Below are 15,371 nucleotides of genomic sequence, written 5' to 3'. Positions count from 1 at the left end.
TTAAAAACTGGTTGAGCACCATTTCATAAATCCCATATTGTATTGCCTGCTATGGACATCAATTTCTCATTTGTCTCTCTTATCTTTTAGCTTCGTTTATTTCTGAAAAACCTCCATTTCAACAACAGTGTTGGGGAAGAAATAGCTTTCAATGAGAATGGAAACCTGGCAGCAGCATACGATATCATCAACTTGATTACTTTCCCCAATCGATCCTTTCAGAAGGTCCACGTTGGACATATTGAACCTCAGAGTTCTCAAAAGGAAGACTTCACCATAAATACAACTGTCATTGTATGGAACCCCATATTTAAGCAGGTGATTTAAACAACCCAAATAAAACATGGGGATATTTTCTCAAATTTCTAGAATTTTAAACCAGTAATCTTAGAGTAGTTCCAAAAATATTTGATATCGTCTTAATGTTATTGGAACACTCTTGTATTGTGGAAAAATGAAGACGTTCTCAAATCTACATTACACTTTCAGATGGTAGGGAAAGGGAGCTCTGATCACTGGGGTTTTGGACCCTTTGAGTTCAGAGGCTTCATGAGAGCTTAGTGGAAGATTCATATTTTGAAAGGTAACACTGAATGGATGATTTACCTTTCTCCTTCAAAACAAATATGAAAAATTACACTTACATTAATACAAACAAAAAGGGAAATATTTTATATATAGAGAGAGAAGGTTGGTTGATAGTTAGTTAGATAGGTGGGTGGATGGAAAGATGGAGGGATGGAGGGATGGATGATTGATAGTTAGAAGTGTTAGATATTAGTTCAAACTGCAGTGGTTTCCACCAGGGTCCTCTGATTTACCTTTCTCCTTTAAAAAATATATGAAAAATTACACTTACATTAATAGAAACAAAAAGGGATATACATATACATACATATACATATGTGTGTGTGTGTGTGTGTGTGTGTGTGTGTGTGAATGAGTTATATTTGTGCTGATAAATAAATAAAGGGAGACTAATATAGATCTATTTCAAGCTATTTAGTTCTCATCAGCTAGCCATACCCTTACTGGGATTCGAACCTGTGCTATATTACATCTTAGGCAGACGTCTTGGCCATTAAGCCAGAGGGTCTCCTCCGTTATCAGCTGAAGCCAGGGAGGAAGGTATATATTTAGTGTCACAACCCATGGTATGCCTCAATTATGGGAGGAAGCTAACTGCTTCCATTATCTCTCAATTGGGTCGTCACAAGAGTCCATCACGACAGAAACCCAATATTTTTACTGTTGCCTTTGTTATATTTGTGTTTTTTTATTTATGCTGATAAATAAATAAAGGGAGACTAGTATAGATCTATTTCAAGCTATTTAGCTCTCATCAGCTAGCCATACCCTTAATATATATATATATATATATATATATATATATATATATATATATATATATATATATATATATACACACATACATACATACATACATACATACATACATACATATATATATATATATATATATATACTTGAAGTTATATACTTATATATACTTAAAGAGGTATATACTTAAAGTCACAAAGACAGAAACCCAATATTTTTTACTGTTGCCTTTTTGTTATATATTTGTTATATTTATGCTGCTAAATAAATAAAGGGAGACTAGTATAGATCTATTTCAAGCTATTTAGCTCTCATCAGCTAGCCATACCCAAGTTTGGGAATCGAACCTGTGCTCCATTGCCTCCAAGGCAGGGAGTTAACCATTTGAGCTACAGAGAACGACTCCTTATCAGCCAGCCAGGGTGGGAGGTATATACTTAAAGTCACAACCCCTGGTATGCCCAAGTATGGGAGGAAGGTCACACTTCCACTCTCTGTCATTAGGCTCGTCACAAGAGACCATCCAGACAGAAACCCAATATTTTTTACTGTTGCCTTTTTGTTATATATTTGTTATATTTATGCTGATAAATAAATAAAGGGAGACTAGTATAGATCTATTTCAAGCTATTTAGCTCTCATCAGCTAGCCATACCCAAGTTTGGGAATCGAACCTGTGCTCCATTGCCTCCAAGGCAGGGAGTTAACCATTTGAGCTACAGAGAACGACTCCTTATCAGCCAGCCAGGGTGGGAGGTATATACTTAAAGTCACAACCCCTGGTATGCCCAAGTATGGGAGGAAGGTCACACTTCCACTCTCTGTCATTAGGCTCGTCACAAGAGACCATCCAGACAGAAACCCAATATTTTTTACTGTTGCCTTTTTGTTATATATTTGTTATATTTATGCTGATAAATAAATAAAGGGAGACTAGTATAGATCTATTTCAAGCTATTTAGCTCTCATCAGCTAGCCATACCCAAGTTTGGGAATCGAACCTGTGCTCCATTGCCTCCAAGGCAGGGAGTTAACCATTTGAGCTACAGAGAACGACTCCTTATCAGCCAGCCAGGGTGGGAGGTATATACTTAAAGTCACAACCCCTGGTATGCCCAAGTATGGGAGGAAGGTCACACTTCCACTCTCTGTCATTAGGCTCATCACAAGAGACCATCCAGACAGAAACCCAATATTTTTTACTGTTGCCTTTTTGTTATATATTTGTTATATTTATGCTGATAAATAAATAAAGGGAGACTAGTATAGATCTATTTCAAGCTATTTAGCTCTCATCAGCTAGCCATACCCAAGTTTGGGAATCGAACCTGTGCTCCATTGCCTCCCAGGCAGGGAGTTAACCATATATATATATATAAGATTTTTACAACCCCTGGTAAGCCCCAATTATGGGAGGAAGCTAACTGCTTCCATCATCTGTCATTCGGCTCGTCACAAGAGTCCATCACGACAGAAACCCAACATTTTTACCGTTGCCTTTGTTATATTTGAGTTTTTATTTGTGCTGATAAATAAATAAAGGGAGACTAGTATAGATCTATTTCAAGCTATTTAGCTCTCATCAGCTAGCCATACCCTTACTGGGATTGTGGGATATATATGATAGATAAATAGATGATTGATAGATAAATGACAGATAGACAGATAGATAGATGGATGGATGGATAGATGGATGGATATATGGAGGGATGGAGGGATGGATGATTGACATATAGAAGATGAATAGATAGACAGACCGACAGACAGACAGACTTTCCCACTGATGAGTTTATCTGACTTTGTAGTCAAAGTTTGAATCAGCTGAATCAATGAAAATTGGGATACCACACTTGAGTGGCAACATAACACAGGAATAATTGGAAAAGGATACCAAATGCTAAACAGGAATATTTTTGCTGTCAACTCAGCAGTTTCAACACTCTTTCCCATACATCACAAATTTATTTTGGATTTTCTTATTACTATTCAAATTTAAAACAGCTCATTAAGGTCATGAGAAACATACTCTTTCATGATCCTCTTTAGGACATCTCAAGTTCCTTTATGTAATGTGAAGAGGTGTCCAGATTTGGATTTGTCTTCAAATTTTCAATAGCAGTTCAAAGATTTTTCAGATTTTAACTGCTCCTCTGACTGAGTCTAGCAATCGGTCCTAGGAATTCCAAATTTTGCATTATTAGAAATTACAAGAATCTGAGTGTGGGGGAGGGTTGGATTTATTTAAAGAGAATGACTGCTGACTGATTGATTCAAAACCTGATTATAATCCATTTTAATGTCTTCCTCTGGCCATTCTCATTAGACACCACCTTCTGCCACCTGTGTAGAAAGCTGCCATCCTGGGTACCGGAAATTGATTGAGGAGGGAAAACAGGTTTGCTGCTATGACTGTGTCAAGTGTTCAGAGGGAAGCATTTCCACCATGGTTGGTAAGAAAAAAAGATCTATGTTTCTTTAAAAATACATTTTGTTCTAACCAAGTTTGGGTTCTGAAATATACCAGATTTTTCAGAGTATAAGACGCACCATTTCCCCCCCAAAAAGAGGGTGAAAATCTGAGTGCGTCTTATACATTGAATACAGGGTTTTTGGCCCCAAGAAACCCCATGCCCCCTTCACAAAAATGAATGTGCAAAGGGTTTGGGAGGCTTGCAAAATTCTCCTGGGGACTGGCAAGGGCAAACACGAGTGAAAAACGGGCTGCTTTTTGCTCATATCCCCCCCCCCAGCCCCCAGGAGCACTCTACAAGTGCACTCTAAAAGCTATGCATGCTCCTTTTTTGGCAAAAAAGGGTCATTTTTTGCTTGTTTTTGCCAAAAAAAAACCAACACCCCCAGCCCCAGGAGTACGTGCAGGCCTCTCAAACTCTCTGCATTCCTTATTTTTACAAAAAAATGAGGTGTGCAGAGGTTTAGGAGGTCTGCAGAGTAAAAAAAAATTTTTTAGTTTATCTGTTCAAAATCATATCCTCCCAAAAATACGGTGGTTTTAAAGAAAAGCATGGGATCTCTCACCAGCCTTGTTCTCTTTCTTGTTTTTTTAAGTAAAAACATTTCTTTATTTAATTGTGTAATCTCTTGTTCAGGAAAAGTAGTTTATTGAATACAAAATAAACTTTGAAAGGATTTTCTTAAAGCAAAAAATGTAAGAGTTTTATTCTCTCCCAAAACAGCTTCAGGATGGAATAATTTTTAACAACTTAATTCTATTCAATGTGTGGACTTTTTAGAGAGTTTATTTATGGTTTTCAGATTCCAACCAATGTGAGAGGTGTCCCGCAGAGCAATATCCAAATGAGAAACACCATAAATGTATTCCCAAAATTATCACCTACTTATCCTACAAAGAAGCCCTGGGAGAAGTCATGACTGGCTTTGCTGTTTCTTTTGCGGTAATCACAATTGCGGTGATGGGGACATTCATCTTCCACCAGAACACTCCCATCGTCAAAGCCAACAATTGGGATATCACCTGCACCCTGCTTGTCTCGCTCCTGCTGTGTTTTCTTTGCTCCTTCCTCTTCCTCGAATGTCTAGGGCAAGTCACATGTCTGCTCCGGCAAGCAGTTTTTGGAGTTGTCTTCTCCATTGCAGTGTCTTGTGTGTTAGCCAAAACCATCACTGTGGTTCTGGCCTTCATGGCCACAAAGCCAGGGAACCGCATAAGGTGGTGGGTGGGGAAAAGGCTGTCCGTCTCAGTCATTGTTTTTTGCTCCCTTATTCAAACAAGCATCTGTGCTGTCTGGTGGACCATTTCTCCTCCTTTCCCAGACTTGGACATGCATTCCCAGCTGGATGAGATCTTAGTGCAATGCAACGAAGGCTCAGAGATCATGTTTTACGTTGTGCTGGGCTACATGTGGCTTCTGGCCCTCATCAGCTTCACAGTGGCCTTCTTTGCCCGGAAGTTGCCCAACACGTTCAATGAAGCGAAGCTCATCACCTTCAGCATGCTGGTCTTCTGCAGTGTTTGGGTGTCCTTTGTGCCCACGTACTTGAGCACCAAGGGGAAATCCATGGTGGCTGTGGAAGTCTTCTCTATCTTGGCCTCAAGTGGTGGTTTACTAGGTTGCATTTTCCTGCCCAAGTGCTACATTATCATACTGAGGCCAGAGCTGAATACGAGAGAGCAGCTAGTTAGGAAAAAGAATGGTGTGATTTCAAGAGCAACATGAATGATGGCTGAATTCTTTAATGCTATAAAAAGAACATGACAATAATCGGCCAAAGAATTTCATTCAGGAATAGTTTTCTTCTCCCATTTTTTAATAGCAATAACATTTAGATTTGTATATTACCCCATAAGTCAAGGCTTTGGGCAGAGTTACAGGGAAATTTTGATCTTACTACCCCCCTGGGTTCTTAATGTAAGAAATTTCACATGTACACAATAACAAGGAGAAAAAAATGTGCATAACTTTTTCTAGATGAAGACTTCTTTGTTCAGAAATAAAGTGCTTGGGTTTTCCAGAACTGATCTTGCTTTTTTTTCCCCCTATCAATCTTAATTTGGTCACAGACTAGCTCAAAAATTAAACATTAAAAGAATGTTACGAAACAGGGCAGTATGTAGTAATATATTACAACTGATGGTAAAATCATCAGTGGTCTGCCTAATTTTAAAGACAAGTGTAGCAAAACATAGCTGTGTTCAGGGCTACTATAATATACCAATCCAATACTGGTAGTTGTATATAAAAGAGGCTGGAATTTCAGGGATATTTTATCTGGTACATTAATCTTTATGGAGGAGGCAATACAACAGGACATGAGGGATAGTTTCACAATCTCAGCTCATATGGAACTTGTTTATACTGGCCCTTGAGAACTGCTGGTGAAATTCAAAACTTTTCCCTACCAATTCTTTTTTTAAAAAAATATACTTTTTTATTTTCCATTTTCATAACATACAGTCACATGTATACTATTACATAGCCAGTATCCTATTGTATTAAATAGCAGTTACATCAGTTCCTCTTGTCATCAACACCCAAAAATATAAAAACCCATTATTAGCTCTTCTGCTCTCCATATACCTCTTTCTTCTACCTCTCTCCTACCTCCTTTCTTCCCTCCATCATCCTATCCACCTCTACTTCCCCTTCCTATCTCCTTCTCCTCTCACTACATTCCACTCCTCCTTATCCTCCTCATCTTCCCCCCTTCCCCTCTCTCCTATCCCTCTCTTTCCATCTTTCTTCTCTCTTCTGTTTCCCACTCTACCTCTCATTGGTGTATTTCCACTTCTGAGCAAATTCCAATCTATTTTGATGGTATTTATGCTTCCATATCAATATACTTAACATATCCTAGTTCTAAAGAAAAAATAAGAGAAGACAGTATACATGTGCAATTATATTACATTAAAATCTAACACCCCTCGTCAAACCTAATATACATCCCTCCCTCCCACCCTCCCCCAACCCCCCCCCCAGCCTTCCCTCCTCCGACTTCCCAGAACCCATACATGGTATAAATCTTTAACAAAAATGATCTAAAATATATTGGGGGGAAAAATAAAATTAATAACATCTTTACTTTGAACTTAGCTCCTCCTTGCTAGGCTAGCTTTAAACAATTTATATCACTCCTGATCTTAATCATAAGCTATCTGGAATTTCTTAGTCCCATATTTATTTTGTATATAATCAATCCATTTTTTTCCAGTCTCGTTTATACCTCTCGTTTGAGTGGTGCTTAAGATATGCAGATATTTTAGCCATCTCGGCTAAATTTGTGACTTTCAATGTCCATTCTTGAATTGTAGGCAAGTCTTCCTTCTTCCAATATTGTGCCACCAACAATCTAGCTGCAGTTATTAAGTGCAAAATCAAATTAATCTCTACAGCTGTACAATCAATAATTATACCTAACAAAAATAACTGAGGAGTAAACTTTATCCTTTTTTAAAGAACATATTCCCCTTGTTTATGTCTATGTAATCTATTTTGATTTATCAAAGCTCCTCTCATACACACTTTACTTGCATCCCATACAATTTCCATAGATGTACCCTTATTCATATTAAAAACAAAGTATTCTGCTAACAATTTTTTACATTCATTAGTATATTTCTCATATCTAAATAAATTTTCATTCAATCTCCAAGACCTTCTTGCTTGCGTCACTCCTCCCAACTCCATCCAAACTGGATTATGATCTGATAAAACTCTGGCACGTATCTTTGTCTTCTTCACCCTAGAAAGCAAATCATTGGTAATTAGTTGATTGTTGTTTCTTTAATTGTTGATCCATTCATCTGGTAATCACATGGTTTTGTCTTTGTTCCTTGGCTCCTTGTACTTCTGAGAGAGAAAGATGATCCATCCTTGTTGATAATTGTGTAGTTTGCTGTCTATTTTGTCTTTTTGTTCTCTTTCTCTAGGTCCAGATGGGGCGGGATGTCCGGCCTTCAAGATATTATGGTAAAAATCTCGAGCTTTCCATACTGAATTAAGACGGTATCTTTGCCCCCCAAAAATGAGTGCTAGCCCAACTGGTGCATCCCATCTGAACTGTAGCTGACTATTTTTAAGCTCTTCGACTAAAAAGGTATAGTCTTTCCTGGATCTTAGCATTTGAGGTGGTATCTCTTTCAAACAGTCACTTCCTGTCCCCCAATTTGAAGCTTGGTTTTATAGGGCTCTTGCGATATCATATTCCTCATGTCTCTTGTAGTAAAGTAAATCACAATGTCCCATGGAAGCTGCTTCTGTTTCGCCAGGAGTTAGCACGATAAACCTTATCAATTTGCCAATCAAAATTTCCCTGTGGCCTTCCCATCAGATTATCGAAAGCTTCTGAAAGAATCTGTTTCAAATTTTCCTGATTGTTTTCACGCAAACCTCTTATTCTAAGTGCAAGCTCCATTTGTCTATACTGTAACATAATAATTTCTTTTTCAGCATTTCCAACTTTTTTTTCAACCACGTCCATTTTCGATACCAAATTAATATTGGCATCATTAAGATCTTCTAAACTGTCTTCAATTCCCGAGACATATTCTGTTAACAAATTAACAACCCCCAACATATCATCCCTGATCTTCTGAACCCGAGTCTCAAGTTTATCAGACAGTTCTTTATGAGCAACAGATATCTCCTCCTTAAATTTTGTTTCCATCATAACTACATGATTTTTAAATGCTTCAGACAATTCCTTCTGAAAAATTTCTTTAGTTAATGGCTCCCCTATGGGGGGAGGAAGTAATGACTGTAGTTTTGTACCAGGGGCAGGAAAACTTTTTGAAGCGTGGGGGGGACACCTTTTGAATAGGGTTTTGCTTAGAAGTCATTCCAAGTTTTAATCTTCCTCAACCAATTAATAAGTCTGTGCTGGTCGATTGTGCAGCTGTTACTGTTTAATTTAGTATTAAATCACTCCTTCCCTTTGAAGTTTTAAACTCCGTAGAAATTCAAAGCTCAAACAGTATTACGAAGCTGCTCGGTGCCATTTTGAATGTCTCTTTAGCAAGTAAGATATCAGAAGGAATTCTTGTAAAAAATGAAGCTAAGGATTAATACAAACAATTAAAAGTTCACATGTACAGGGTCCGCTTGTCTTGGATTCTGTAAATCAAATTTTGTTCTGAAATTTTGTTTCAAATTTTGTTTGTGCTGCAATCGCAGCAGGAATTCCTGGCAAGGAGACAATTCTGCTGTCGGCTGGCCTTCCCCCCTCCCAGAGACAATCTGCAAGAGTTAGTTGGCACATTGCCCAGCACAATTAGCTCACTTTATCTTCTTGGCCCGAAGAAAAGGTAAACAAGCTGTCAGATGCCTGATGGATTGCTCATCCGACAGTTAAACGCAACCAGGATTCTGGAGCTGTAACGACCAGCTCCCACCAGCAAGCCCCTCCCCCCGGAAGTCCCAGAACTGATCTTGCTTATTGAGTAAGATTTTTTTCTAATATATATTTAGACTTAGACTTAAACTTAGAATAACTTTATTGTCACTTTAAATGTACACTAATCGGCATACATTAAAATGAAATTTCATTCCATACAGCTGTCAAAGAGTCATCTCCTCCAGTATACATTACATAAACATGAGAAGTAAATAAGTAAATAAATAAATAAGCATATGCCCATATACCCATATATATTGTATGACACAGAGAAATAACACAGTCTAGTTTGGATTTATAAATGTACAGGGTGGGAAAAACAAATCTTGCAAGTTTACCAGACAGATGGCATAGGGAACAAAGCTGTTACAGAATCAGGTAGTCCTGGTAGAAATACTTCAAAACCTCCTCCCAGAGGGGAGCAACAGAAACAGACCATAAAGTGGGAGTGTGGGGTCTCTAACAATGCTTTAAGCACATAACACTTATAAGCAGTATCCTGAATAACAGGAAGCACCCTTCCTATAACCTTCCTGGCTGTCCTTACCACTCTCTATATGGACTTTCTGACAGAGGCCCTACCACCAAACCAAACAGTGATGAAGGGATTGTTTGTTAAAATGATCTCAATCGTGTCTCTGTAAAAAGTGACCAGGACAGAAGCAGAAAGATGTGTTCTCCTCATCTGACACAGGAAATGCAGGTGCTGGTTTGCTTGCTTCTCTCAGGATGACATGTGGAGAGACCAATTCAGATTGTTAATTGTCTGCACCCCCAGATACTTAATGCTGTTGATCACCTTTAGAGCTGCATTCTTGATACTGATTGGAATATGACTAAGGTGACCAGATTTTCAGATTAGTAAAGAGGGACACCTTTGACTTGGGGGGAGGGGCTTGATTAAAAATTTTATACGGAGTAACAAAAATTTCCATACAACGCAAAAATAGTATTGTAATATTTTTTTATTTCAACATAACTACAATTTACAAATATAAATTGTAACTGTTGCCAAACATCAAAATTTTAATTGTGTGACTATGAGGATGCTGCAACAGTTGCTAAGTGTAAAAATGGTCGCTAAGTGTGAAAAATGGTCATCACTCACTTTTTTCAATGCCATTGTAACTTTGGTCACTAAGCCCATTATACCACCTTTCTTGCCACAGTTCTTAAGTGAATAACTGCAGCTGATAAGTTAGTAGTATAAGTGAATCTAGTTTCCCCATTTGACTTTGTCAAAAGGTGATTATATGACCCCAGGACACTGAAACCATCATAAATACGAATCTGTTGCCAAACATCAAAATTTTGATCGCTTGACCATGAGGATGCTGCAAAGGTAGCTAAGTGTGAAAATGGTCGCTAAGTGTGAAAAATGGTCATCAGTCACTTTTTTCAATGCCATTGTAACTTTGTTTACTATACCACCTTTCTTGCCACAGTTCTTAAGTGAATAACTGCAGCTGGTATTTTGTATTTTGGATAGAATCTTTTTTTAAACAGTCTAAGACAATTTAAAAAAAGAATCCACATAGAATAAATTGAAATAAAACATTTCAAAGTATTGTGCATAGAATTTTTAAAATGGTTTCACTTCAATTTATTTTGGATAGAATCTTTTTTTAAATAGTCTAAGACAATTTAAAAAAAGAATCCACACAGAATAAAACTATTTTAAAAAATCCTATGCACAATAAATAAAATATTATTTTAAAATACATTAAAAAAATAAAAGAAAAAAACCAGCTCACTTACCAGCAAGCACAAATGAGCACTTCAAGTCAATCCAGAATGAGGTAGATGTTAATACAAAGAACTGAGCAAATTAAAATGGTGAAATTAGTCAGGGAAATATTTTTCAAAGAAACTTTGCCACCATTTTTTCCACATGAGCCAACCTCCAACCTCCGTGCCCCTCCCCTCCAGAAAATCCAGGAAGGAACACTCGCTACCTCTCTAGCCAAGTATTTCCTGGAGCTCTATGGTACTGGGTCATCTTTTCTTATAAAAGTGAGTAAAAGGGCGGGGGGGTCTGTTTTCTTGCTTTAAAGTTTTAATATCTTCAATGAAAGTACTGAGACAGAGAGAGAGAGGTTAGACAGAGTGTCTTTTGTCTTGACCCGGTTAGGATTTCTTAAGCAAATCCACTGGGCTTTCAACATGAAGCCAGAAAATCGGGACTTTTTAAAAATGCCCCAGGACACGGGACAAATTGTTAGAAATCGTGACTGTCCCACTGAAATCGTGACGTCTAGTCACCTTAAATATGACTGTGCCGGCTCTTTTTAAAATCTACAATGATCTCTTTGTTTTATTAATATTTAGAATCTAGTTACTTTAATTACAATAAAATGCTAATATGATTTATAGTCGTGTATTTAGGGGGAACGCAATGACTCAGTGGCTAAAACATTGAGCTTGTAGATCAGAAGGTTGGCAGTTCGACGGTTTGAATCCCTAGCACTGCATAATGGAGTGAGTTCCCATTACTTGTCCCAGCTTCTGTCAACCTAGCAGTTTGAAAGCACATAAAAAGTGCAAGTAGAAAAATAGGGACCACTTTGGTAGGAAGGTAACAGTGCTCTGAGCACCTCCATACACCTTCATGAGTCATGCCACATGACCACGGAGTCTCCTGACAATGCTCATTCTTTCCCTTAGAAACAGAGATGAGCACAACCCCTAGAGCTGGAAACAACTAGCACGCATGTGTGTGTGGCCTTTATCTTTACCTATTTATTGGTACCCTCTTTCCTACACATTTTCTTTTTAATATCATTTTTTAAAATTTATGGGACGGGGATCATATTCAAAATTTTGGAAGCTCCAAGAGTAACAGCAATAGCACTTAGACTTATATACTGCTTCACAGTGCTTTACAGTTCTCTCTAAGGCTATTTCCCCAAACACTCTGGGTCCTCATTTTACCCACCTTAGAAGGATGGAAGGCTGAGTCAACTTTGAGCTTGGTGAGACATGAACTGCCAAACAGCTATCAGCCAGTCATCAACAGAAGTAGCCTGCAGTACTGGACCCTAACCACTGCACTACTGCAGCTCTTGAATGTTATCCTCTGCTATGCAAGATGATAAGTTGAGCCAACCAAATTACTTCTTTACTTGTGGAAACATTTTCTGCCTAGATATTTCAATAAAATAATGGTTCATTATTAGTGTTGTTACTTCAGCTTGCAATATTTATGCAATTTTAGGATCATTTTCTTTGCCATCTTATCCCTTATTTTGTTTATTTATTTGTTTATCAAATTTATAAACCCATCCACCCCATATGGAAGGCAGCTCTCAGTAATACACAACAAAAAATTAAAACCACAAATAAAACAACAGATATATGGTTTAGGTTTATTGGATTTATATGCCACCTTTCTCCCAACGACTCAGGCTGGTGTACAACATTAAAAAAACACATATTACAAAGTTAAAAAAAATTAAATAGAATATCCAAAACAAACCCAATTAAGATTAAAAATAACATTTTTTTTAAAAAAAATCGATTAAAATTAACAATAATCAATAATTTATTTTGTTTTGTTCAGGCCAACCTTTAGGGCGCGTCGGAAGGACCGGAGGTCGGGATTATATGAAGCTCCAGGGGCAGCTCATTCCAGAGGGAAGGCGCCCCCACAGAGAAGGATCTCCCCCTGGGGGTTGCTAGCCGACACTGTTAGGCCGATGGCACCCTGAGGAGGCCATCTCTGTGGAATCACACTGGACGGTGGGAGGCTACCGGTGGCAGTAAGTGGTCTCGCAGGTATCCTGGGCCTAAGCCATGGAGCACTTTAAAGGTCATAATTAGTACCTTGAATCACACCTGGAAGACAACCGGCAACAAGTGCAGACCACTTAAAAGGGGTGTAACATGGGAGCACCTAGGTGCCCCCATGATAACCCGTAGAGCCACCTTCTGGACCAGTTGAAGCCTCCGGGTGCTCTTCAAGGGCAGTCCCATGTAGAGAGCATTACAGTAGTTCAGGTGAGAAAGGACAAGGGCATCAGTGACAGTGCACAGAGCATCCCGATCCAGGAAGGGACGTAACTGACATACCAGGCGAACCTGGTAAAAGGCCACCCTGGTCACGGCCGTCAGGTGTTCTTCTAAACTAAGCCGTGTATCCAGGAGGACGCCCAGATTGCGGTCCCTCTCTGAAGGGGCTAAAATTTGTCCCCTTATCATCAAAGATGGAACAAGATGCACAAATTAGGATGACAGAAATCAGAGCCACTCAGTCTTGGAGGGTTTGAGCTTGAGCCTGTTCCTCCCCATCCAGATCCGCACAGCCTCCAGGCATCGGGACATCACGTCAAGGGCATCATTTGGGTGATTTAGGGTAGAGATGAAAAGTTGGGCATCATCAGCATATTGATGATACTCTACCCCAAACCATGGATGATCTCACCCAGTGGTTTCATATATATATTGAATAGGAGGGGTGAGAGAATTAACCCCTGGGGCACCCCACAAGTGATGCGAATCGGTGTCAATCCCTGCCCTTCTGTCAACACAAATTGCAACCGATCCGACAGGTAGGAGGAAAACCACCGTAAAACAGTGCCCCCCACTCCCAACCCCCAAAGTTGTTGCAGTAGGATATCATGGTCAATGCAAATATACAAAAATCATATGGATGGCAAATATAAAAACAGAGCTACAAGTTCTAGGCAAAGAGAGAGTAAAAACAGCCATCTCAGCAATAGAGCCCTCTAAACATTTCTTCCAGATTAGACAATATAATCAGTTCTTGAGGGCCTTCAGGAATAAAACAGGATGGCTCATCTAATTTTAAGGACAAAGAATATTCCATAAGCAGGGAAACACAAACAGAGAAGTTCAATTGCATGGAAACCACTGAGCACATGACCTTATATGACAGTCCCTACAGGATGTATTCTCTGGCAGATCTGATGAGGTGACCTGATGTAATCAGGGAGATGCAGGCCATAAAATAGCCATCTCATAAAGGGCTTTATGGTTCAAAACCAGCACCTTGAATTGAACTGGTAATCAATGCAGCTCACAGAGCAGAAGTATAGCATGGGCTCTTTTAGCAGTGCAAGTGCTGTTGCATTCTGTACCAGTTGAAGCTTCCACATTCAAGGGCAGCCCCATGTGGACTGCATTGCAGTAGTGCAATATGGATGTGACTTGGGCATGAGTAGCTATGATCAGGATGTACCAATGCAGAAATAAGTTGTACAAAGGATCTCCTAGCCATAGCTGCCATCTGCTCATTTAGCAGGACTTATTTGAAGGACCTCCAGGTTGGATCAATCTGGGGCCATGTAACTCCATCCAGTGCTAAGACTGCAAATTGTGCAACCAGTCATTTCCAGACTTCAGCTGGTATCATGTAGGAAGGACCAAGATCCAAGCTGAAGAACAAATCCCAGTTAATAAGGACAACAGAGAAAGACATATTTACTCATTCAGGTGGGGGGTTGCCAATATTTTAACTACAGCTTCAGGTGTGGTCACACATAACCACGTGCACACAATGCTTCTGCACATGCGGAGAAGTGTCTGGGTGGGTAGGTGTAGCCTCCCACCACCGCTGCTACCAGTTCGCCAGATCCGGGCCGAACCGGCAGCAACCAACCTCTGCAGGTTAGAATACATAGTTCTTGCTCAGTCTTGATGCAAACATCTCCATTGTGAGAAGAATTCATAAATATTATAACTGTTAGAAAAAATTTATAGGGATTCATATGTTAACTAACCCCGCCTTCCAAAACAGGTTCTTGGTTAACAGTTTCAAAGATCCTTTCCATTCACAGAAAACATAACATAATTAATTAAACACTTATTTCAAATTATAAATTTGACACGTAAGCAAACACACAAAACTCAATTAACATGAAAACATAATTATAATGCTCACAGTTTAAAGGAAGAGACCCAATCCATAACACTAGATTTAAACAAAGTGGGTCAACATGTATAGGCGGCCACGCCCCTCAAGTGTCACCCTAGAATCAGCACAAACACACTTGCACACCCAGGATAAACTCCCTTTTGTATTCACTTTCTCTGCAACTGTCCCTATAGGCAACCTCTTTAATTTGAAATAAATAATTCTCCTTTTCTCAGAGTTATCTAGATTTCACTTTTATTTATTTTTATTTATTTTATTAATTTTTTCT

General features: G+C 38.8%; 1 protein-coding gene across 1 annotated transcript in view; it reads left to right on the top strand.

Moving 5' to 3' along the window:
• Positions 1-5,537, top strand: part of LOC116521654 (vomeronasal type-2 receptor 26-like) — a 30,875-nt gene extending 25,338 nt beyond the window's left edge. Inside the window, exons 4-6 of the mRNA XM_032236314.1 lie at positions 91-318; positions 3,665-3,791; positions 4,615-5,537. Of these exons, the coding sequence (XP_032092205.1) occupies positions 91-318; positions 3,665-3,791; positions 4,615-5,537 (1,278 nt within the window). The remainder of the gene's footprint in view (positions 1-90; positions 319-3,664; positions 3,792-4,614) is intronic.
• Positions 5,538-15,371: the final 9,834 nt, after the last annotated feature.

This window comes from Thamnophis elegans, chromosome Z (assembly GCF_009769535.1).
Source record: "Thamnophis elegans isolate rThaEle1 chromosome Z, rThaEle1.pri, whole genome shotgun sequence".
Lineage (NCBI taxonomy): Eukaryota > Metazoa > Chordata > Lepidosauria > Squamata > Colubridae > Thamnophis > Thamnophis elegans.
This window is presented reverse-complemented; position numbering and strand designations above follow the sequence as displayed.